Source organism: Oreochromis niloticus, linkage group LG1 (assembly GCF_001858045.2).
Source record: "Oreochromis niloticus isolate F11D_XX linkage group LG1, O_niloticus_UMD_NMBU, whole genome shotgun sequence".
Taxonomy (NCBI): Eukaryota; Metazoa; Chordata; class Actinopteri; order Cichliformes; family Cichlidae; genus Oreochromis; species Oreochromis niloticus.
The window spans coordinates 22,837,655-22,861,710 of record NC_031965.2 but is presented as its reverse complement, the minus strand read 5'-3'; the positions used below and the strand labels follow the sequence as shown (position 1 = coordinate 22,861,710).

At 39.4% G+C, this 24,056-nt stretch overlaps 1 protein-coding gene across 3 annotated transcripts in view; it reads right to left on the bottom strand.

Annotated features, from left to right (window-relative positions):
• Positions 1 to 24,056, bottom strand: part of furina (furin (paired basic amino acid cleaving enzyme) a) — an 81,355-nt gene that overhangs the window by 21,230 nt on the left and 36,069 nt on the right. For all 3 annotated transcript variants that reach the window (XM_019359026.2, XM_019359033.2, XM_019359036.2), the window contains exons 3-7: positions 18,845 to 18,943; positions 11,582 to 11,677; positions 9,541 to 9,669; positions 9,264 to 9,340; positions 2,592 to 2,680 (exon numbers count right to left, since the gene is read on the bottom strand). In XM_019359026.2, coding sequence (XP_019214571.1) covers positions 2,592 to 2,680; positions 9,264 to 9,340; positions 9,541 to 9,669; positions 11,582 to 11,677; positions 18,845 to 18,943 — 490 coding nt within the window. The remainder of the gene's footprint in view (positions 1 to 2,591; positions 2,681 to 9,263; positions 9,341 to 9,540; positions 9,670 to 11,581; positions 11,678 to 18,844; positions 18,944 to 24,056) is intronic.

Below are 24,056 nucleotides of genomic sequence, written 5' to 3'. Positions count from 1 at the left end.
GAATAATGACTACATGAACAATAAATGGGTATCCCTCACTTGTTTCTGATGTTGGACGGCAAATTTTTGGCAAATGTCTGTACCCTGTAATAAGAAAATAAAGTGTTATTCTTTGTGAAAAGTGGATGAATGGTTAAAGATTTTTCCATTTGTGAATGGTGGTTTTGGTTGGACTTTACCAATCGAAAAAAGCCTCAAGTGTAGATAAAGAACACAGTAGTCTACCTAATTTTCCACCTACATTACCTCAAATTGCCAATTTGATATGTTAGAAAGGGAGAATTCAAAGTGGTATATTTATGCTTGCCATCTGGAACGGCTGTAGAGACTAGCTGAAGCACTATTTGACAGGGTTCAAACTTTATCACAGCTGGAAGTAGGCAGAAGGCTATTCAGATAAGCAGAGACATAATGAGCTACAGCGTGCACTTAGATAAATAAGCTCCTACAGTATGTGCAGTCCTTAAAAAGGACTGAACATCATTAGGTTGCATCCTGGAGTCATCAGACCACCACAACACTGACAAAACAACATGTCTTCCGCACTAAAACAGGCAGTGAGCCAGCATCATCATGATCATCACAGCACACATGTGCACATGTACTGGCAATGGCTCCACAGCAACTTCTTTCCAAACCACCCATTTGATGTGGCTGGAATTTTAGCATCATGCTGTGAGAAAAAAAATTAAATTATATAATTTTATTTTTTTTATAATGAAATAATTTATATGCAAAATGTACAAATCAAATCTGATATTTGTTATAATATCAAAAAGCTACAGAAGATTCTTTTGAAGGATGGGAAGAGAAATGATAAAACTGCTCTCTCCCTCTAGGCAGAAGCAAAACAAACCATCAGGGTGCAAAATCCTTTTTAGAACAAACAAATTAATATTTCAAAATATTTTGCCACGCTCTCCGCTTTTGTATAGTCTCATAAATGAGCAGGTTCTGACTGTTGCTCCACATCTTCATCATTTAAAGATGAAACTAACAGTGGTACGCAGCACGCTCCGACCCCTAAGGCCAAACACCCAGCATATGATTATTCATCTGTGTGGAGTTGCACCTTGACACCGTAACTGCTAGCTCGCTGAAACCGTTTATTAACAAGGAAATACATTAGGAGTGCAAAATAAGCTGTTACAAAAAAAACCACAAGAGAACAAACTGATCACAAGCATTAGCACCGAGACAAGGGTTTTCATTATTAGAAAACTAATTAATAGATTAATCAACTGATCATTCAAACATCTAAAACAGTTTAAAACAATTTAAAAAATATGGCTTTTTAAGTGATGAAAATATTTATCTTGTGATGAAAAGTGAGAAAAGCAGCAAATCTTTGAGAAGCTGCAACCAGAATATTGGTTTGTTTTATTTCATAAAAAGAAATAAGAGAAATACTTTAAGAAAACAGTTGTATTAAATTTCTGTCAACCCATTTGTTTTGGGTCCATCTGCCACATAAATTTTGCATTTAGTAGTTTGCTTTGTACATGAAAAAGGAAATGAAAGTATGTCTGTAAAACAAGGAGAGAACAATGAGGCAAACCAGAAACCAGAAAGAATGAGGTACAAATATGTATTTGGGATTTATTTCATTGGACTTGCTTTCTTAAATTAAAAAAAGACAATGAGTGAAAGAAGAAAGCCAGCAACAGCCTGCATGTGCACAGTGATGGAGACAGACACTAGGTGATGGCATTTCTTTGGCTAGAGTGACACAGTCAATTTGTGGTTGCATCACTTGAAAACAGCAGGAGCCGAAATCACAGCAAGGTGCCAACGAGACCCTGCCAAATGTGTAGAACAACAATCTGACTTCTGGCTGTCTGGGACTTGGCTTAAAAAACAAAAAGACAAAAAACTCAAAGCAGGATTTGCCTTCGACCAACTAAAGATTGCAGATTTACATTTATGCTGCATTAGTTAAAACCTTGAGGAGTCCCTTAATTTCTTCTGAGACACCATCAGCACAACAAGGTGCCTATAAATATTCAGAGTTAGCAATTTATTGTGCTGATGTCTGTCAGCAAAATTACACCAAAAAAAGTTGAATTTCAAGCATCTATGTGGAGAGCTGGACTATGGGGCCAATACACATCTTAAAAATGTAAGACAGGGCACTGACCTTGGCTAAGGACTGTCACATAATGTTAAAAAGATAATTTAACTAATAATTTTATGGGTTCGGGGATAGAACAGTTTGCCTGAAGAGAACACCTGAAGTAAAGTATAAAAGCCATTTTTATTTATGTGTAGCGTGTATACAAACTGTTATGGCTAATGGAGATTCAATAAAAGCTATACGATTGTGTCATTTCAGTGCATTTCAGCACTGCTACTCCATGCAAAACCATTACACTTACAGCACACTGGCAATCCACATAACAACTGTGGTGATGTTCAAAGAGATTCAGTGGCATGCTGTGCCCGGGAAATGGGCTGAAAATAACACAGGCACAGCAGAACAAGCATTTCACCTCATTCTGGCAGTCAAAGGAAAAAAAAAAGGAAGAAAAAGAAAACCTGAGATGAAACTGAATTTTGCCTCTGAGAGATTGAATCAATCATCCACACCATACCTCCGATCTTTGCGTTGTAAGCCACACCGACGCCACAGATCCCATTGCTGGCAACTGCCGCCACTTCTCCTGCGCATCGGGTCCCATGCCTTAAAAGAAAGAATGAGAACGTCAGACAAACTGATTATCCTAATGTTACTTGCCTAATGATAACATTTTACTGTATATATACACACACACGGCAGGTTGTGCACTTGTCTAACAAAAAGTTACTTGTGAAATACTCAACTTCATCTTTCATTGTGGTTAAGCTGCAGACCGAGACAAAACACACCCACACTCTTTGGCCTTGATTCGTTTAATGGTTGAATTCAGATTGTTTAAAGAAAAAAAAAAATGTTTATGACTGAAAACCACTGTGGATTACCATGTCCTTGTAGAAAAAGTAAACCTTAGGAAGCCTAAAGCCTGAAACGTGTCAAGTGAAAGAAAAAATAAACGGCCATACTACTATGACACTAGTGGCAAGAAATTGTAAATCACATCTGCTGTTATCAAAATGTCTCTTTCATCAAGTTTGAACTTCTATACCAAGATAAAGCTGCAGGCAGAGATACAAAAAGCTGATACAGAAGGGCTTGGGAACGTATTCCAGTCAAGTGCATTCCCATCGCCTGCCAGATGGACATGCACTCTTATTGCCCTCCAAACCATGGCGCAATCCCCGATGGATTGCAGCCATTCCTAGACAGGAATGCTGGATCCATCAGGAAACAACAGATACAGCGGACGTTCACTACTGAAGGAACTATCTAGGCCAGCAGGCTTTCATTGAGGCACTCTGGGTAACCTGCCAAACCACAAACCAAATAATCAAAACACCCTATCAGCAGTGAACAGCCTTCCCTGATAAAATGGGCTGCATCTGATGTCAGAACATGGACATTTAAGTCTGAGGGTAGACGGCTACTAAAGTGATGAGTAGTTCTAAATGAGCATTAAATAAATTCATAATCCCTCGGTTTGTGGTGCCTGACACGCATTTTTAACTGCTAACAGAGAAGTCGGAGGTCACAGAAGACATAAGGAAACGCATTTAGCATTATTAAGTTAATTAATTATGAGGACTTCCCGTTTCATTTAAGTCATGGCTATAATAAAGGAAACAAAAAAAGGTTAGAGCATTGCAATTTAATTTGCCATCTCAAGATATCTCATTAGACACTATGATGAGCTAAGAGGGCAAAGGTTAATGTCAATGCCAGAGGCAACAAAAGTGCCACGTCTCTTAATGGCCTCTGTTACCACTGAGCTGGTAGCAGAGGCCCAGTTGGATAATAAAAAACATCTTTATAGACACCAAGTTAAACACTCACACACGCATGCAGACGTCATCTGGATCTTCCAGAGAACTTTATCACAGCAATCCCAGCAGTGTGTGTTTGTTGACTTTGGAGTCTTAGATCCTACAGCATCCATGTTTTTGATGAGAAAGCTGATGATAAAGAACAGCTCAGGTGTCTGCGATGGGATGCCAGGTATGCACAGGCCTATCCCTCCCGTGAGTAAACCTTTCCCCCCGAAGTCTTCCTCTAATACATGCATTAAAGTCAATTATGTGCTAGGCTGTTCATGGGATACAAATGACTCAGAGAGAGCCCTGGGTTTCTGAACCTGATTATACAAGAATGACTTGCGTAATCAGGGTTTTGGGAATCATTTTCCTGTGAGAAATGAAATGGATACACAAAGATATCTCTTTGCTCCTCCTACTCATTGCTACGGTCAGTAGAAAAGGGGGGGAGAGAAAGAGAGAAGGGTGCATCTTTGGGCCAAATTCTAGGAAATTCTGATTGGGCAAAGAAGCTTACTCCCTTACTCAAATGAAATTTTACTACTGTATCACTTTTTAGGTTGTGAGGGCAACACATCCACAAAACCTCCTCTCTCTGCAGAGCCAGTACAGTGTTCTAAAACTGGTGCAGCGCCCGTTCACAATGTCCCTGTTTAGAGGGGGACAAGTGCACTTTGCAGCACAACTGAGTTATTGCAGTCATTTATCATGGGGGGGAAATGGGATATGTCAGCAAATACACAGCTGATTTGGGTTTTCAACATTTACCTGCAATGATCCAACAGCATTAGTCTTGGACTGCGATCCAGAAATGACATTATTTAGATTGATTTTATATGCATATGCTTTAATATTTGCCCTGCATGTGTGCTGCCATAGTAAACAACAAGCAGCCAGAGTGTTTATAAGAAGTACAGTGTGCACAAACTCACACATAAATACTGTGTGAGTTTTGAAAGGAGGACAGTTCATACGTGTCTCTCACTGCATGCAAGCTCAAACACAAGTGAAGCAAGCTTTAGCTGCAGAGCTTGTGCCTATCGAGCGGACCACAATAGTTAATCAGTCCCAAACTCCACTTTTACTAGCTGCTTGCTGTTAAATAACCACTGTGGTGATAAAACAGATGGTGGGACAGCTGATAGTTACTAAAGATAGCATCCTCAACAACTTCACATCAGGTGGTAATAAGTTTGTCTCAATGACTGTTCGCAGTTTAGACTGAGCCCTAGTCAATGAGCTGTTGTGATCACGCTGCTAACACTCCCTGTCGACAGTGGCCTACTGAGGATGTCGTGATCAAAAGTTTTTCTTGTGAAAGAATAACAGAAATCAACTTCTAGCCCAAAATAGGACTTCACTTCCTTGGGTGTGAAGCAGATTGGATGAACGGTGGTGAGGAGGGGGGAAAAAGGAAAAAAGGAATAAGAGAGAAGCCTTTATAATAATATCAAATAGAACCCCGGTGAAAGATTTTAATAGTTTATTGCCCAAAATCTCCAAATGCAGACTGATTCCATATCTAATTAGAAACTATGACTCTATGAGTTCATCTGTCAACAGCATAATCATTCACAAAGATTAGCCTCGGGGAGCTTCCAGTCCTGATAATGAGGGCGAGACGTGATTGAAGGAATGAATGCTGGCTCACTGACTGTCCTCATTTCTACTGTTTCGAGTTCCTGAGAAGACATCACATGAAAGCAAACCTGGACTGAACCTCGTGCTCAGGGTTCCGGCAGGAGGCTAAAGAGCTGACAGCACAGTGCTGGAGATCTTCACATGAAGTACTCCAGAGAAACCACTCAGAGACATTGTCAGCAGGAACAAAGAGCTGACTGACAAGACAAGGGCAGAAGTGTTCAATCAGTTGTTAACAAGTCTCAGAGATTAATTATCACGGCTGTAATATCGTCCTGATAAATTCCCTGACACTGAAAGACTCTCAGATAATATGAAACAGTCTTCTAAACTCTCAGTTGCACCCACTCTTTAAAAGAAAAACGGATCATGCTACATTTACATAATGCCATAAATCTTGAGTATTCGCTGACTATTCAACAACTCTTTAAGCCAAATTTGCAGGACCAAACTTGTTTGCCTCGTTTCCCTGTCCTTCCTCCGAAATACATTTTCCCATTCTGTTAGATGCAGTTTGGCAAGTGCGTCAGAAAGCACTTATTCTATGGAAGAGAGTACAAAGAAAACAGAAATAAAAGCACTGTTATCCATCATCATGTCCATAATTAAAATCTGATTTCTGTATACATTAATGTCATTAAATGCCTCCCATTTTACTAACATTACTTTTTGACTTGTGGGTTTATAGCTATGCTGCTCAAAGTAGCAATTTCAAACGTTAGCAGTTACAGTATGAAAATGTTTTCTCCCGCCCAAAAAAAAAAAATTCAAGGCCTTCAATTATCATTCTCTGCAGAGCTGCCATAAAATCTCCCATTTCCTGAGAAGAAAAAGAAGAAAAAAAAGAACTCTTCATAGAAACACTGAAACACCTTTTGTATGTGATACACTGCTCAATAACTAGATTCTTGTCTCAAGAACAGATAACAAAAACTTATGGTGAACAAAGAGCAGTTTCAACAAAGCCCTGTTCCGATTACAGCAGGAACAAGCCCTATGGCAGACTCGAGGCACAAGGACTAACTTGGGTTACAGCAACTACAGCTGGCTGCAGGCCCAAGGCCAACACACGATCAGTATTCAGACCCACAGCTGGCAGAACAATCAGCATTGTCTAAAACCTAAACTGCTTCACTCAGACATGATATTGTCATCCTCAAACTCGAGGACTACTTGCTGGCTGGTCTCTGAACAACCACCTTCTGTTCATTCTTAGGTCTATTAATGGTTTACCAGTTAACAAATAATCTGACCCACAGGTCAAAGTGTCTGGTGATGTTTGCAGAGGAAAGTGAAGTAAGGAATGTGAGGTAAATTGTCCTGAGAGATTAACGTAAGGTCTGGAAAAGTATTCACAAGGTTACTGTTAGCAGTCTTTTTATCCATTGCTGTGCACTGAATTCTTTTGAGGTCACATGTTTAGTCAGTCCTGTGTACGGATACAGATGGGCTTTTAACAAAGCACTCATATCAACTTGTGTCATATATGAAGCACACTTTCACCCTACAAAAAGCCTAAATTCACAGTTTAGTTCAGCTTGAGTCATAAACACAGTAAGAGAGCCCATGGTCAATGTGATGCATCTCAAAGTAGCAGCAAGATTTGTGGTGGAGATTCTGTGAAAGGGTTACTAAGGCTCGTAGCTGCCGAGGGTTTATGGATCTCTCAGCTGGTTGGTTTTCAGTAGCGTGTGACCAATATGTCGGTTAGTTATTGGCTTTTGCTCTCAGTCACTCTCTCTGGCTACTGTACACGTCTGCCCCGGTTTGTAGCTGCAACCTAAAGCAGGGCTGTGCTGTTGCAGTGCTTTATATTCAAAAACACACCAGTCTGGGCTCGAGTCCTAACTGGACACCCTGTGTCCCCTATCACAATTTTTTTCCATATGAATTATATATAAAGTTCAACGAAATTCCCTGCTGCATGTTTATTAAGTTAATGAATAATTCTGCTAAGTTACTGAGATTCCAGTTACTGAGCAAAATAATCATGACTATGGTTTTTGTACTACAGCAGCAATAAATGCTCACAGGAAAAAAAAAAAAAAAAAAAAGTATCCCTGTTAAAGGCTGTCAGTTTAACATTAATTGAAAAATGCAGATTTGGAAACCGTCCTGATAGAACTCAGAGAAACCTTGGAAAAAGAAACATCTAGATCACATGCCGTTTTAGATAAACATGACGGTGAATGGTCCTTATTGCTGCTTGTATGCTGCGAGAGAAAGACTGCTTTATGTAGGTGAACAGAGTTGGGCTTTCTGCAGGGAACAGACACTTACAGTTTAACACAACGTTACGCAGTTTCATGCCTGCCCACAGGCTGTTTACACATGCATCTGCACCAACCCTACAGTAGAGCAAGGATAACAGGCAAACACACATCGTACAGTCTCTCACACTCGCACACACACACACCTCCTGTCAATTGTTCCAGCAATAAGACAGACACAGGGAGCTGGGTGGCAGGAGATAAGGGCCGAGGTGAGCGAGGGTTGGAAAGAGGTGCAACCAAAAATGAAGGAAACATCAATAGTAAGTGTCTTAGCTGGGCTCTGGGCCACTACGAGCAGCTAGAAGAGCTTAAGCGTGCCTTGGCATAGATTTTGGATATATGGAGCCGCACCAGAGGGATGTTTTTCCACATTCTTTCACAAGAAAATCCCCCATATAAGGTTCGGTGAAAACACTTTGTGGCACTGTCGCTGTTAAAAACACTTAACTGGGCTAAATTAGAATGCATGGCGCATACTGTTTGCATTGTTTCACCGTTCCAAGCTTTTGCTGATAACTGTTTGTGCTTCTGCTTTAAATTATTGTGAACTATGTCTAATTTGAAAGCAATTAACTACTACAATCAGCCCCAAACCCCTGTATGTTCGACAAAGCCTTTAAGGTGCTGATGCAGCATTAGCATAGTCTCAATATGTTTGGGCCATGCTGCCACTCTGATTGTATCCCTCTGGCCTCCATACTGATGGTGCCTGCTCCAGGGCCCTGTTGCATTTTCATCCATGCCCAAGTATAATCTTAGCCTATCACCAGTAATCATGGTGAGCCTCAAGTTAAAAAAGCCTCTCAGGCCTGTGGCCCACAAGCAGCAGATTACAGCAAATCAGAAATTAAACCCAGAAAGAAGGCAGGCACTGAAAATGGAGAGGCAAGCAGAGACCCTCCAGAGCCAAGAGTTTTGCTGTTTCATTAATGCTGATGAACTTAATTCAATCAATTCTCTGCAAGACGTCACTGTGATGGTAAACAACTCCTAATGCCATCTGCAGATGCCACTGCAATAAAGTAGTTTTCTTCACACACTACCTTAATCCTTCTGCAGATTTATCTGGGCTAAAGAAACGCCCGACTTTTAAAGGCCAAATCAAATCAGAGACTTGTGTTGTGTGGATATGACAGGAGTAAGGTTCATATCAGGAGGCAGCAGCACATTTTCGGATATATCATAAATGAAAAGGAAGAAAGGAAGAAAAAAAAAAGCTGTTTGATAAAACAAAACCTACAGCCTTTTACATTTAATTGTATCTGCCCTCAGAATTTATGCCTCCAGGCTTAACAGAGGATGGGAAACAGCCGCAGACTTATCTAGATTTCAGTTGTGAGCTATTACACAGGGAGGTGGACAAATTAATAAACAAGTTCAGTTTTATCTTGACAAAGAAGAACAAGAGGGTGGTTTCAGGGAAGGCCAAGAGTAAATTAAGTTCTTATCTGAGAAGAGTTTTACCTGTTGTCATTAAGCTGCGTGTATCGAGGCTGGGGATCTGGGTCACCATCGTTCACATCGTAGCTGGCATCCGGGTCCTTAGAAAGGACAGATGGTTTACTGCCATTTTTATGAACTTAAAAAGCATGTAAATGTTAGAAATGTTACTACAGAAAAATATTAGCAGGGCACCACTGCAGAATTAATTTGAAAATCCTTAGAAAAGCTCTTTATTGTAATTGTACAAGTACAACGAAAAAAAAACCTTAGCAGGTGCTACTCAAGAAGTGCTACTCACATAGTTCTGCATCAGGTCAGGATGGTTCTTCTCGATTCCATCATCCAAGATTGACACCACCACACCTTTACCTGTGTAGCCCAACTGCCATGCAGCTTTAGCATTCAAGTCATGGTGGTTGCTGTTGTACTGAGGGGCAGAGAGCAAATGAAATACACAGAATTTAGCAATGAGAAAAATATCTGTGGGATGACAATCAGTTTTAACCAAATGTGAAAAGGACACCTTTAATAAAAACAAATTAATAAAATATGAGCAATTTAACGTGTTTAGGTGAAGGCTGAGCTTTTGGTAAAGTTTTTTTTTTTTTTTTTTTTTTAAAACCATGTATTATTAATACCTGGTAAACCAGAGAAATAGTGAAGTGGAAAATAGCAATGATCATTCAATATGCTTTTTGATGGGTTTCGACATTCAGCTTGACCTTTGGTCAAAAGCCACGTCTTGCTTTCAACTACTTCAAAGCCCTTTTTATTTTCAAAGTGCATCATTAAAATATAATGTGTCTAGTGTAGCGTTTACTGTATTTTCCGCTTAAATTTCAAGCCCTTGTGAGTGCAGTTTACCAGACAGAATTATTTTTGTTCCTCAACCTTGTGCTGCCATTGACACTTTTAAACCATCGACAGGAAAATCAATTAAAACGTAAACGCTGCGATCTGCAATGCTGATTCAGACTGAAAAGGTCTTTTGTGGCTGACACACTTGCTGAATAATAAATCTGAGAGGCATGTCCAAGGTTTCACTTTGGATATTGTTCATCAAATCTTTCCCATCTCTCTTAATTTTAGCATTTCCTCGGGCACACTCATATTTCGAGCATATGTAGAGCTGAGCATGAGATCTGTCCATGATTTATTAATTGCACAAGAATTAGTCTAATCAGACTTTTTTTTTTCCTCCTTGATAAATATAAGCATTATTAAATATTCATTGTAACAGCAGATGCTGGAAACCCTGCCAACAGACCCACCCACACCCTCCTGTGGTCAGTCTGGTTCAGTTTTAATGAGACTCAGACTTATTTAGTGCATTGAGAGAAGAGCAGGACATTACTGATGCTCACGACCTCTTTGGACAATTGAGTATCACCAATATTATTCATATCCACCCAATGCATTTTGCATAATGACAACCATTTACTTATTTTCTTCATTCTATTTCTGCAAGGCTGAAACAGACAGAAGTATAATCCTCTTCTGTGCTCTCCAGCGGATTAGCTGGACAAAAGGAATGATAAGAATCATTAGCTGCAGCCCTCGAAAGACACTAAAAGCACCCAACTTTCACATAAAACATATCTACATGTATCACAGGCAGGTTTTTACTAAACAGTTCAACTCTTAAATGCTGTGAACTTGGCACATTTACTTATCAAGGTGCCACTAACTGTTCAAGCACAGTGGGGAACAGAGTGCGTTAAAGCAAAGACATTTTGAACAAGTGGTGAAACAAGCGTGCTTTGCATCACCATGAATAATCTTCTGCCTGAAGCAACCTCACAGTAATTGCAGGAAGAGTGAGGCTGAACAGAAAATCTCCAGAGTTGTTACTGCTGCTTTTAACAGGCCAGTGTATCAGTGGCATTCTTCAAGTCGAATGTGAAAATCAATCGACTGAAAACAAGCGCACTTGGAGATGAATCACCCCTCTCTCACTCTGCTTTTTGCTCTTTGTTGCTGTGCCGTTTATGGACCAAAGTAAACCATCAATTTCAAGAAACATGCCATTCAGAGCTGAGGGGAGCTGTACGAAAGTATGCTATTGTTAAAGCTGAATCCTTTAGGTAAAGTCACACTAGAGCGTCTTGTTCTACAAACAAGCCAGACAAACAGCACCCCCCCAAAACACACACACAAAAAGTATATTGGATTCATACAGGTTTATTTTCAGACCCTGAGGAAATATCACAGCTCTAAATGTAATTACCTATATTGACTTTAGACAGATAAAAAGCTCTACCAGGCTGCAGCACAGAATTATTTTTCAAAGACAGACAGAAAAAGAAAAAAAAAACCCATAGCCTCTTGTTTATACTTACCAGGTACCACTGGTCTCTGAACTTGGGATCTAAAGGCTCTTCAAAAACATCCCTCTTTTTCCTCCGTTTTACCACCTGTTGCTCTGCCCAGGTCACCTAAACAGAGAAAGGACACATTAGGAGTTTAACAATGGTGATTCTTAAAAAATAAATTAAAATAAAAAACCCTTTAACCACACTCAAAAAGTAGTACAAGAAATTAAAATGAACTGGCCACGAGTGTCACCATGTTACATAAATTAATAGAGAGTCCTCAGCAGGATAACAGCAGAAATGGTGAGATTAGAGGCACAGGAGCACTGTGGACTCCTCACTAATGAGACTCACTGAATTCCAGAGCAGCCCAGGACTAATTAAAAATTTCTGTCTCACTTTGCTTGTGGGTGCACCTAGACATGTATGCAAACTAACAATAGACAAACGGAGGCAGATTTTGAGCCAACGCCAAACAGAACAGTAACCAAGTCTGCACTGGGCTTTCAAAACATGGGAGCTCTATCAGGAATTGTTGACAGAAGCAGAATACAGTGAATATAAGCCCGCCTTTTTACACCCTCTGCAGAATTGTTCTTGCTGTACTGCAAAACGGCTGGTTACATGGGAACAGGAGAGGGGGGGGGAAAAAAAATGGGAAAAAAAATGTGTCAGAGGAGGAAGACAGAGAAGTGCCTGCTGCAAGGACGGAGCACCTGATTTGAAGGACGACTAAATCACAGCACACCCCTCTCCCCGCCTCTACAGATCACTAGAGACACAAGGCTGAGAGAAGCAAGAAGTAAATGAAGGTCACTTCGACAGCTACACTGAAGCAATGCCAGTTCAAAAAGTGACAAAAGGGAAGTATTTCACTTCAGGTATGTACGTGAGGTCAATCTAAGCGGAAATGTTAATATCCAGATTCATCCGGGGTCAACAGGGGTGAGGTGTTACTGTGGCAGTTTACACCAGACTGAAAATAAGGGCCATAACAGAGCAAACCACAAATACAGACAAGCACGCATATTTAAAAAAAAAAAAAAAAAAAAAAGGAGAAGTGTTGCACTTTCACTTTCAGAGGAAGAAAGGCAATCTTATCTACCATATGCAGAAAAATAAATGCCTACTGACATACATACTGAACCTTGAGTTGCCCCAGATGCATCCAAAGAACTAACAAAGACATACAAAAAACAAACAACAAAAAAACCCCGACAAAAAACCAAACCAAAACTGTAAAGCCCTTTAAGAGCCCAAACTGAGTAGAAAAACCATCATATAATTATAGCCCATTTACTATTAGAGTTTCTACCACTTATTTTCAATGTGTTAACAAACCCATACAGTATACTAATGCAACAAAATATTTAAATGAGAAATTGAATTTCATTGCATGTACTTCCACCATGTGTACTGTTATAACCCTGTATCCAGGGGTGCCACCGGGAGGAGAGGGGGCACTGGCCACCCCCCAAAATTTGCTAGCCCCCATGAGCACAAGAGAGAGAAAGACACCCTACAATGAGTTCAAACATTAAGTCATTTATTCCTGCATATACAATTCGTCATTCATATTGTGTCACTTTTTAATCGCCCTTACGATTTCCTGTCATCCCTCTGCTGCACCCCTTCCCTGTTCTGTTTTTGGTGTGTGCCACCCCAATAAATTTAGTGGCCCCCATTTGGCCACACCTTTGTAAAAATTCAGAAGGCGTCCCTGCCTGTATCATGTGTGCTATTTGCTAACACTTGATGCTGATCTGTCCTCAATCCAAGTTATGTAGAGTTAGCAGCTTTGTAAAGTCCACCTGACAACCATCTCTTCTCACAACAAAGAGTCAGCATTTAGTTTTGCCCTGAGAGAGAAGTAGTACTAGAAGTTGCCTATTGGCTAATGCTTGTAACTTGACTTTGTAGCAGTTGGTAGCTATTTGGTTTTATACCGTTTTTGACCTTAGGTTAGAGAACTCTCTTGCTTTTGCTTTTTGTGTTAGTCTAGTGTTGGGTTGGTTTGAAGCCTTTAAAAAAAAAAAAAAAATGTCTTGAAGCAAATAAACTGCTAATCTCTAGGCAGGAGATTTAACGAGTACCCTAATTACTCAGAAAAGGGCAGGTAACAGTACAGTTTAGAGATATAAAGCCAGCTGATGACATGCAATGTCTCTCAGCCACTTTAATATTGGCTTCCTAAGGAAAAGGGCACAACTGACAAAAAGGATGTCTACAGTCATTTGTACGCCGTGACGAATTTGTAATTTTCAGTCAGAAAAAAAAAAAGTATGACATTTTCTCCTGCGTCATCACATGGTTCTATGTGACTTTCCCTTCTTCGTTTTCTGCAATGTTTTCATCACACCTTAAATCTTGGTTTCACACCTATGCAGGGTCAGTGGTTGATGTGTAACATTTCCACAAAGATTCTGTTCAAACAGATCAAGATTCTTGGAAGACAGAAAATGTTTGCAAAGTCTGATGCAACACAGGAAATTGTAAAATTTGCAACTGAGGATTTTTACTGTAAACATGGTGTGTGTGGAGTGTATACTACTAGATCTAATCTCATCAATTAATGCAAGTCAGAGTTCAGAAGTGTATGCCCTTTGGCGCCCTTGAAAGCTATTCACATACACAAAACTATGCAAAAACAATATTTGGCATGCTTTTCCTTACAGTGCCAGAGTTTAACAAGATAGTCTGATATAACAACTTGCAGAGAAGGCATGCCACCTTTATCACACTCTATACATTAAAACCAATATAAAATTACTGATCCTTTCAGGGTCTTTTTCATCTTTGCATGACTAAAAGAAAACACTATTTTTGATACAAACAGCAGCCACTGCAGTTTAGAAATCAGTACTTATCCCATTACCTGTTAAGGTTGGTTAAAACGCAGGGTTAATCTTTCCTATGGCAGTCATCTATTATGACTAACAAGTCATAGACACTCGACTTCCAGCAAACATGCAGATTAGCTTCCCTGCAGTCGTTACAGTTCCTGCTCCTTTCAGCTTCAGGCATCTCAGTGACACCAGTTATTTCCAGCTAATTTGTGCAGTCAGTCATCTTAATGTCACACACAGTTCTTGGAAATGTCCATCAAACTGAACAAAGACATAATTTTCCACTAATTAATGTATTAGAGAGGAGTACTTTAGTTCTAGTCACAAGGAAATGACAGCAGAGATTAGTGGCCCAGGCGTGTCCATAAACTATGCACGCAATGAGGATGCAGAGTTTTAGAAATGCATCTCCCTGCTGACACCTTACATTATTTACCAATCATTTTTAATAGCGTGTCTTTTCTATAAATTGAGCATCTCCATACTTAAGTAAACAGTAAACAGAAATGGTGTAAGTTATATACTTTCTCAAAGCCAAACTTGAACAGATTCCTACTTTTTCCTGGAGTGTAGCAAGCATTTCCACTTTCTACCTTTTGAAAAGAGTCTTTTGAAAACCTTCAATAGTCTGTGACAGAACACAAAGTATCTATGAAGTTGTCAAATGGGCATTTTTATTAAAAGCAGGCTTTGAAAATTAAAAACCGTCTATCTCATACGCCCAGACCAGCCAACGCACAACTAATGTTTACAAACAGACTGCCTTGGCTCATGTTTAGGTGGAGAGTCCTATCTCTGCAACACATAGGCTCCCCACCCTTCCCATCTTACCCAACCACTGGTTTGTCCTTCATTATACAAACACAGCATCCTCCCACAGAGACCAAGTTGGAGCCTAATAAGGAATCATTCCCGTAAAGGAATACAGTAGAGTGCCATTCGTATCACACCTCAGTCACAATGTCATTTATGTTTACAGAGCTGTTATTATTCTTGACATAAAAAGCCTCAACCAGCCAAACCTATTACAGCAAATCCAGCTTACAGTGTTCTGTGTGTGCGTATTCTTTTTCTTCTATTCAACAAAATGATGAAATGAAGTAAACTTCCCAAACAAACCAAAAAGAAAAGCACAGACAGCATAAAACGGGACAGCTGAAGTCGTGGAGGTAGTAGATAGACTCAAGCTTTAAATCTTGAACAGACCCTATTAACAGTGCTCTCAGCTCCGTCGTCATTCTATGAGATCTGGCATAGGTCCAGGTGCTTTTGTAAGTAATTAGATGCTCTTCAAAGAGAGTTTACTGAGCCTTTTGTTCAGGCCTCATCTCAATCAGTTTAAAAGCTGCAGAGGGCCTTGCTATGATTTAAAATTCCTTTTATTTGAAGCATTTCTGCAATATTTTATGGAAAAACACTTGGGCTGATGCAAATGCAAGTCAGACCTGCTGGTTTTCAAGCTCTGATCAAACTATTCATTACAGGAAAGTTTAAAATGTGTAGCAATGCTAATAGGTTTGCAAGTTAATGATGATTGTCCAAAGCTCTACTGATAAAATAAACTCATGAATACTGACAAACTAATCTGACCATCGTGAAGCAGACAGGAAGACCTGGAACTGTAAGGCTCCACTTTCTCTGAGTTACTGTGGGGGAAAAAGGATTCAAAACAGGAAATGGAACACCAGCGTTAAAGGAAATCCCAAAGAGGGAGGTGGACCACTTCTAACATGTACGCAAACAAACCCAGCAGAAGTTGTTCTACTCCCAGTGTGCACCTGTACTGCAGAGATGCAGTGTGTGGCCAGAGATACTTCAAGGCAGGTTTCATCTCTTTTCTTCCAAGGCAGCAGTAGTTTTGATGCACATAATGATTCTGCAGATGCACCTGTCGAGATTACTGTAACGGGCATTAAATTTCGAGGTTTACAGAAAAGACAGGGCACAATTTAAATGCAAATACATTTATATCGTTTCCAGAGACTTGTACGAAAGCAAAGAGGAGCTTTTTTTACAATTTACAAGGAGGACAGGAACAGTGTTGAGAAGCTGGAGCCAGATTATGAAAGTAGTATTATTCACAGTTATGCATTATGTTATTTTAGTCTGTTTTTTTCAGTGAAACCGATGCACACTGATCACTGTGATCCAGTGTCAGGGAGAAACTAAAAACAAAAACAACCCCCCCCCAAAAAAACAAAACCCAGCGTTTAAATGAATAGAATAAAATATATGCAAGTGAGGAGGAGAGGAAGGAATGGTGCTTTTTTTAAATATTATAGTTTCGTCTTTTCTGCATAATTTAGAATCCACTGCAATCAGCTGAAAGTTATAATTTAACTTTTGATTCCTGCATGTGAATCGGTCTGAAAATCACCCTAAACTCTCCTGTCACAAAAACAAGGTCATTTCCAGCTCCTTCAAAGATTACACAACAACGGGGCAAAAAAATTACATAAAATACTATAGGAAACCCACTGAGCTGAGCTTAGAGCTGTAATAATTGGTTAATTAATGGATCAAAGGATTATCTCAGGAGGCAAAATGGGTCGCTCATTAATTACAGGGTTGGTGGTTCAGTTCCGGCTCCCTTTTTATGCACCCCTCAGGCCAGACACTGAAACCCTCTTCGGATGGTCACCCCAGCATGTCGCACAATAACCTGCTGCTTTAGCTACGTGTGAAGGTGTGGCATGTCATATCTATATCCAAAATTAATTGGTACACTAGTTAAAGTTTCAAGTGCATTTATGCTTATGTGGTCAGTAATTTAGCAACTTTAGTAGTTAACAGATACAGAAAAACAAAGTTTACTACAAAGCTGCCACGTTTGATGCGTTTTTGTATTTTTTTTTTTATATTGATTTGGTTTTAAGTGTCTTTTTTCAAAATGAAAGATTTTCTTTCATTTAGAAGCATTAAAAAGAATCCTTCAAACATTCTTTCTCACTTGCTTTCCCACAGCTATGAATGTTAATTTCACACCCTTCCCTTTGTCCCTCCCAGTGGGGAAGGACACTGACTCATTTTCACACTAACCTCAAACTCCTACAAAAAAAGCAAGAAAACACAGACATGTGAATTTTCAAATTACATCAGTTAAGGAGGAGGAAGAATCAGGTCGATAGAGAAGTGCATGTTCACCTTCCAAGCCCTTGAGTAAATGAGAAAAAAAAAAAAAAAAGGCAACTGTCGATGCTAGGACTGAAATGCTGTGTTTAAAAAAAAAAAAAAAAAAAAAAAAAAAGGGGGGGAGAGGAAATTGTTTGGACTGACGAACCAGAAGAAAGATCTCTAACATGTTTTTTTTTTTTTTAAGTTAAATTATTATTACAATTCCAAACAATAAAAACAGAATGACTTTAATATTGAACATATGGTAATAAAATGCAAGAAAATCTGCCTCCACAACATAATGGGGGTTGTCATCCATTTTATCAACCTAATTGTTCAATATGTTAAACACGTTTGTTCCCCATTATCCCAGTCCATGTACACTGAACAGCTAATTTATTTGGTACACAGTGATTTGCCTACGGAACTGCTTTAATTCTTCATAGCATAGTGTCAACAAGGTTGCTGGAAACGTTTCTGAGGTTAGACAAAATTGATGTGCAAAACCAACCGAAATGACACCAAAGCACAGTTCACACCAGCAGATGTGATTCTCTTTCGGTTGTGTGGGAAAATCCCAGCCTTTCTGAAATACTCAGACCGGCCTGACTGACACCAACAATGATCCCACGTTCAAAGTCACTTAAATGAATTTTCTCCCTCATTACGATGCACAGTTTGAACTTCAGCAGGTCGTCTTGATCATACAGACATGACTAAATGCACCGAGTTGTTGCCATTGGACTTTCTGTTTAGGTATTTGCATGAACAAGCAGTTGAAGAGGTGTACCTAACAAAGTGGATTGTGAGCCTACACAAGGCACTAAATCTTATTAACAAACAAAAGCACCAGTGCTATTATTTAGGATTGTGTATGGAAATAAAACTAGTGCAATATTTATATTTGTCTTTTGTCTTAAAAGCATTTCTGTTTATCTGTTTATGTTCTTATGAACTTTGCAAGAGTTTATGTTCCCCCATTTCTGACATTTTACTTGGCAACACACAGCAAATTATTTTAAGAGAGGGCTTTATATTTGAAAATAAATAAATAAATAAAACTACATCCAAAGTAGGATTTATAAGCTTTAAAAGGAGCCCAGAGAGTGCGGTTTACTAGGTCAAACACAATTCTAAAGCCCGATTCACTATCAAGTTCTTCCAAAATGCCAAAAAATAAACCCCAACACTGCAAAAATCCATCACACAAAGAGCGCTCTAGCATAAAGCAGCAGTTTCAACACTTCACACCTAGTCAGTCATCATTGCATAAGAAACCAACAGACTTCCTTTGCATGCATGACTGTAGCACCAAAAACAAATGTCTTACCTTGGGATCTTTTAGTAGACGGACGTGCGTCCCCCTGTGATCCGACAATGATCTCTTCACCACCGTGCGATGCCGGAAGTGATAATAATCACCAAATACCTGCAGAGACAAGGAGATATGAACCGTTATCACATCAGAGCCATTTAAGTCTCTCTGTAGTCCGATAACAGCTCTTCATGTGATAATAGGTTCAATAAAGTATGAAATCACTCTAGTCTCTATACTTTCATTTTCTTGACCAATAAATCAATATTTCCAGGAAAATCACAACTGTGTGTACAGAGCCAGTGCAAAGTCAGGCAACATGCAGCTGGCAGTTAATTTATAAAATAATACACAGGTATTGGTATGTCCTTCTCACCAGTTATAGAAATATTTCATAAATACATACGCTCGTATATAGAGTACATGTAGTTACATACAATTCTTAAAGAAAAATGCAACATAACAGATGATAAAAAAAATTAATCAAACTCATGTTTCTATTTACTACAATCCATCTATAAACCCATTTTTGGCCTGGCTCATCTCTCCCATCTTTGCAACCATTTCTCTCCACACTTTGCGGCACCTAATTAGGCTAATGGGCTGCCAGCAATGCATGACACGATGTACTCGCATTGTTTGTGTAAACCTACCCCACCCTACTCATGGCACCACAAACTTGACTTACACATTACTCACTGGGAAATCCTATACGTGACCCATATTCCTCTGTAATCAGTCCATTAATACAGTATGAACCTAGGTTATTAATATTGAGCAGCAGCACACTTGGGAGAACAAGTTGTCTAAGCAAATGAAAAATACTTCACATCACAGCGGAGCAGTTTCAGAGGGAAGGAAACGTGGTGGCTTTATTTTACTTTACATTTAAATAAGGTACATATTAAAAAAACAAAACAAAACAAAAAAAAACCACTATAATAACCCATTATCACACTGATCCTTGTTTTCAAAGCCCCGCATTATGAAATGATCGGTATGTTATAGAAACAATGCAATTAAAAAATTTTTTAAAAGAGGGCTATATTTAGTAATGAAAGTAAAATGTTCTCGGGCGGTGGTGGTGAGGCTCTAATTAAGCTTTTTTAAAATGTTTAGTTTCACTTTTCGTTTTCAAAAGAAGGATTTCCAAAGCCAGTTTTGAGTTAAAAATGTCGATGGGTAGCCTTAATTAGGAGTGGAGAACAGCCATATATAATCAATGTTTCTGCCTGAGCCCGTTAGTCACTGCGTGCTACGTGGACTGTTGATACAGTCTGTCTAATGAGTGATGACTAAATAAACTAACTAAATGAATTAATGGTGAGAATCTACACATTCCCGAAAAATAAATTAATTGACACCGAATCCAATTTTATAGTCCATTACTAATTTAAATTATCTTTCAATAAAAAGAAACCGACTCAAGGGTGAGGTTTAGCTTGCTTTTGTACTAGTTCTCTACTGGTGTTCTGACTTTCTGATCAACTATTTAAGCAAATATACTCATCAGTTAGAGCAAAAATTACCAATGAGTTGTGGAGCAAAATACCCATGTATCCTCCAACTAGTCAAACAATCAAAAAATGTATTGAGTAGCAGCTGATTTTCCCCTTCCTCATGTTTCTTCTCAGTTTCCCGCTCTGCATTTGTGTGATTTCTCTCCAGCTGCCACTTGCACACTCTTGCACTCCTCCACTAATCAACCTCCGGCTGGATACATTCCGCTCTTCACTCAATTATCTCACACAATGTGCAGTTAGCCAATGTGCTCAAAATACAACGGACAGCTTCTAGTTCAGTTTTTTCTTGTGCTTCCAAGCCTGCCAGTCCTGCCCCCTCTTCCACATCCACTCACAAGCTCAAGGGCCAGCCACGCTCTCCTTCCTGCTCCACCTTAAGCAATTCCCTTGCACCCCACCTCTGCACATTCATGCTCATCCTGGCGATGGTACTGTACAACAAATTCAGTTCAACTGCTCATTCTGCTGGAGTCCTGCTTTTGGTTCTCATTCGGCTTCTATATATTCTGAGTTGTTAACCAAAACATACTTACACATTTTTTTGTGTGTGTGTGTGTTGTGTGTCCCAGTAGAGATTGATGTTGAGCTAAGGTAGTGCAACATTCCTCAACTCTAAAACAGATACGGCTCAGCCCACCAACCTCCTCTGCTCCCATTTAATCACAGTAAACAGGCCAATTCCAGCCTGGCTGACACAAAAAGCTCCTGCACACAAAAACCAAAGGACAATAGGGAGGCAATAACCAAGAGGGAGGACACACTTTACAGTGATATTTAGCTCAGAGGTGGGACTACCAAAACCACAAGTCTCTGTGTGCAAAAATCATTAAAGAACAAGTCTAAAGAAAGTGCTGGATATAAAAGGGGAGAGAACACTGACAACCAAAAGGCATTAGCCGAGCCAACCGACCCTTTTCTGAATAAAAGAATGAAAGCAGGTAGCGTGTCCATTGTGTTTGCCAAGATAAGAGCCTGGGAGGCTGGACACTGATCAAAGACATGGGCAAAGAGTGGCAGTGTTCATTAAGCAACCTTAAATAACACCAACATCAGTGAAAAGATTGGCTGAATGGAATAATTGAAACTCATTGCAATGATGGTCAAAGAAGATAAACAAGGTTAAAAACAAAAACAAAAGAAAAAGTTACTGTTATCCAACTTGGGAAACCTTTTGATTAAATATATGTGTCTGAAAGTTTTGTTTCCATAGGTCATAATTATTTCACTTTAAGGCATCTTGTCATCAGATTTTTAGGAAATTTGCAAAGTTATGCCAACCTCCCTACAAACAAAAGGAAAAACAAAAGAACAGCAACCTGGCCTGTGATTAGCTTTTGGACAAAAACACCTTGCACATGCCACTATGCATACATGCACACACATACTCGAGCAGGGACAAAAAGGTCAATTCCCCTGAAAACATCTCAACTGTTACAAATGTATGCACGCACACATACACTCACCCACACTTAACTAAAGGAAATCCATTCTAGTCCTGTTAAATGTCTACCCTGCAGCTTAATCATCATCAAGCAATCAGCAACAAATCTTAAGAGCTTGTGTTTAACAATTTATCTCAAGATCACACCGTTTCTGTGGGGTTTTAACTGCTTTCCACTGAGAGAGAAAAGGCCATTTACAACAAAGACATTCACGTGGAAAACTGATCTGGTCCACAATTTCTGATGCGATAAGCTGGGCACCGTTGGAGCACGACAGACTTAACCGGTGCTCACCTAGTGGCCTGTTACTAAAGTGAGGCATTAATCCATCGACCTCATTAATATGCATAGTAACAGACAGTGGAAAATTACTGTCTGCTGCTTTGTTTGCACGTTGGCTCACTCCTCGGCTGCCAAATTTACCTTTTGGGCAAGGCACTTATCGAAAGGTTTGGTGTCTCATCTCCAGAGGCTGTTGACACAATTATGTTTTACAAAGAGCCAAACAATGTCTGGAGACAAATTGGGAAAGAGATTTGGGGCTGCAATAAGACGATAGCAAACAGTTTCGGATGCTGTGAACATCGAGCCTGTGGATTTTTGAAAATCCCACTCAAGGGGGAGCCATCATTGTTGTTCAACTATGGACACATCAAACCACCCCACACTTCATTTTCATTTGGATTGCGTTTGATTTAAGAAAATCACAATGTAGGTCATTACCATATTTTGCTCGTGCATCAGTAAGCAGAGATAAATTGAAAAAAAAAAAAAATTAGACTTTCATAGGACAAGTAATCATCCTAAAATAGTTCAGCAACTTGTTTATTTAATGAGGCCAGAGTCCAATTACTCGCTGCGGTGAATGGGCAGAACAGGGCACAGATGGCCACAGTGGCAGCTGGATGTAACAAGCAGTTTCTTAAAAAAAATAAATAAAATAAAGACAACTACAGAGTAGACAGACGAACCAGAGCTCCCCGCACACACCTGAAAATGGGTTTGCACAGCTGGTCTACGTTTCTGCCAAACCACATTTAGTGATTACATGTTCTCTCCTCATTGTTTGCCCCCTTAATTATTTTCCTAGCACACGCCGTCTCTACTTACTCATTAACCTTTAGCTTTATTTGGCAACTATGCTACGCATTTACTTGATATGAATGCAAGCTAAATCATCACCACAGTGGGTCAATGGCACTGTTGCCTCACAGGAAGAACACCCTGTGTTTTGAAACCTAGCCACAACAAGGCTGTTTTGTATAAGATTTGCATGCGCTCTGTGTTTGCATAAGTTGCCTCCAGTTTTAACCCATCCTATGAGGACCTAAATACAGACAGCAAACATTTTGCAAGAGTTAAAGAAAATTACTAAAAAAAAAAAAAAACTTAACCCGGTCTCCGTTTGCTTCAAACTTTAATTAAAACATTTTTTTGTTTTCTGTTGAAGAGCTGTACATTAAGCAGTGGCTAATTTGACCAAAAAAAAAGTGTCTAAATTAATATAATACAAACTGGAACAAACTGTTAAACATATGAAGCCTTACAAGGTAAACGCAAGCTACCTTATTTATCAACAAGCAATCCATTTTCAACAAGCTACCAGCCTCATTCCTCAGCTCTGTTTATACTGAAAACAGAGATTATCATTCTTGGCACAGTCGACCATTCAGTCTACACAAACTGTTTTGAAGAACTCTGATTAGCTCATTTAATGTTGAACAAAAAAAGAAAATGGACTAAATACAGAATTGACATTTCTGTACAGAGGACAGGCTGATATAGGCAGTTTCAATATCTACACTTGAAAGAAAAAAATGAGTTAAGAGAGCCTCAGTTTAAGTGCTAATGATCTAATGATTAAGCTCATTTTGCATTATGTGGCTGGATGGGTTAACGTGCAAAACAAAAAGGTCAGGATTCCCTCCTTTAGCAGATGATTAACCTTCTCAGGGGTCTGCCACTTGCCTTTTGTTGGCTAGTTGGGGACCTCTGATGAACCCAAACACACCTACATCCACCTGTTGGCAGATTCTGTTCAGCAATGTAATGCAATACTTGAAATCCTCACCACATTTTTACTTCTTGTTAACCATTGACTACACAGTAAATGCCAATTTTTTATTGACTAAAATAAATAATATTTACACTGATGCAGTCAAATAAAATACTGATTCTCGCAGCTTAAATTTATGGCAAGCCTCTATAATAACAATGCAATAAAACAAAAAGGCAACTATTGTTTGCCTTCTAAGTACTTAA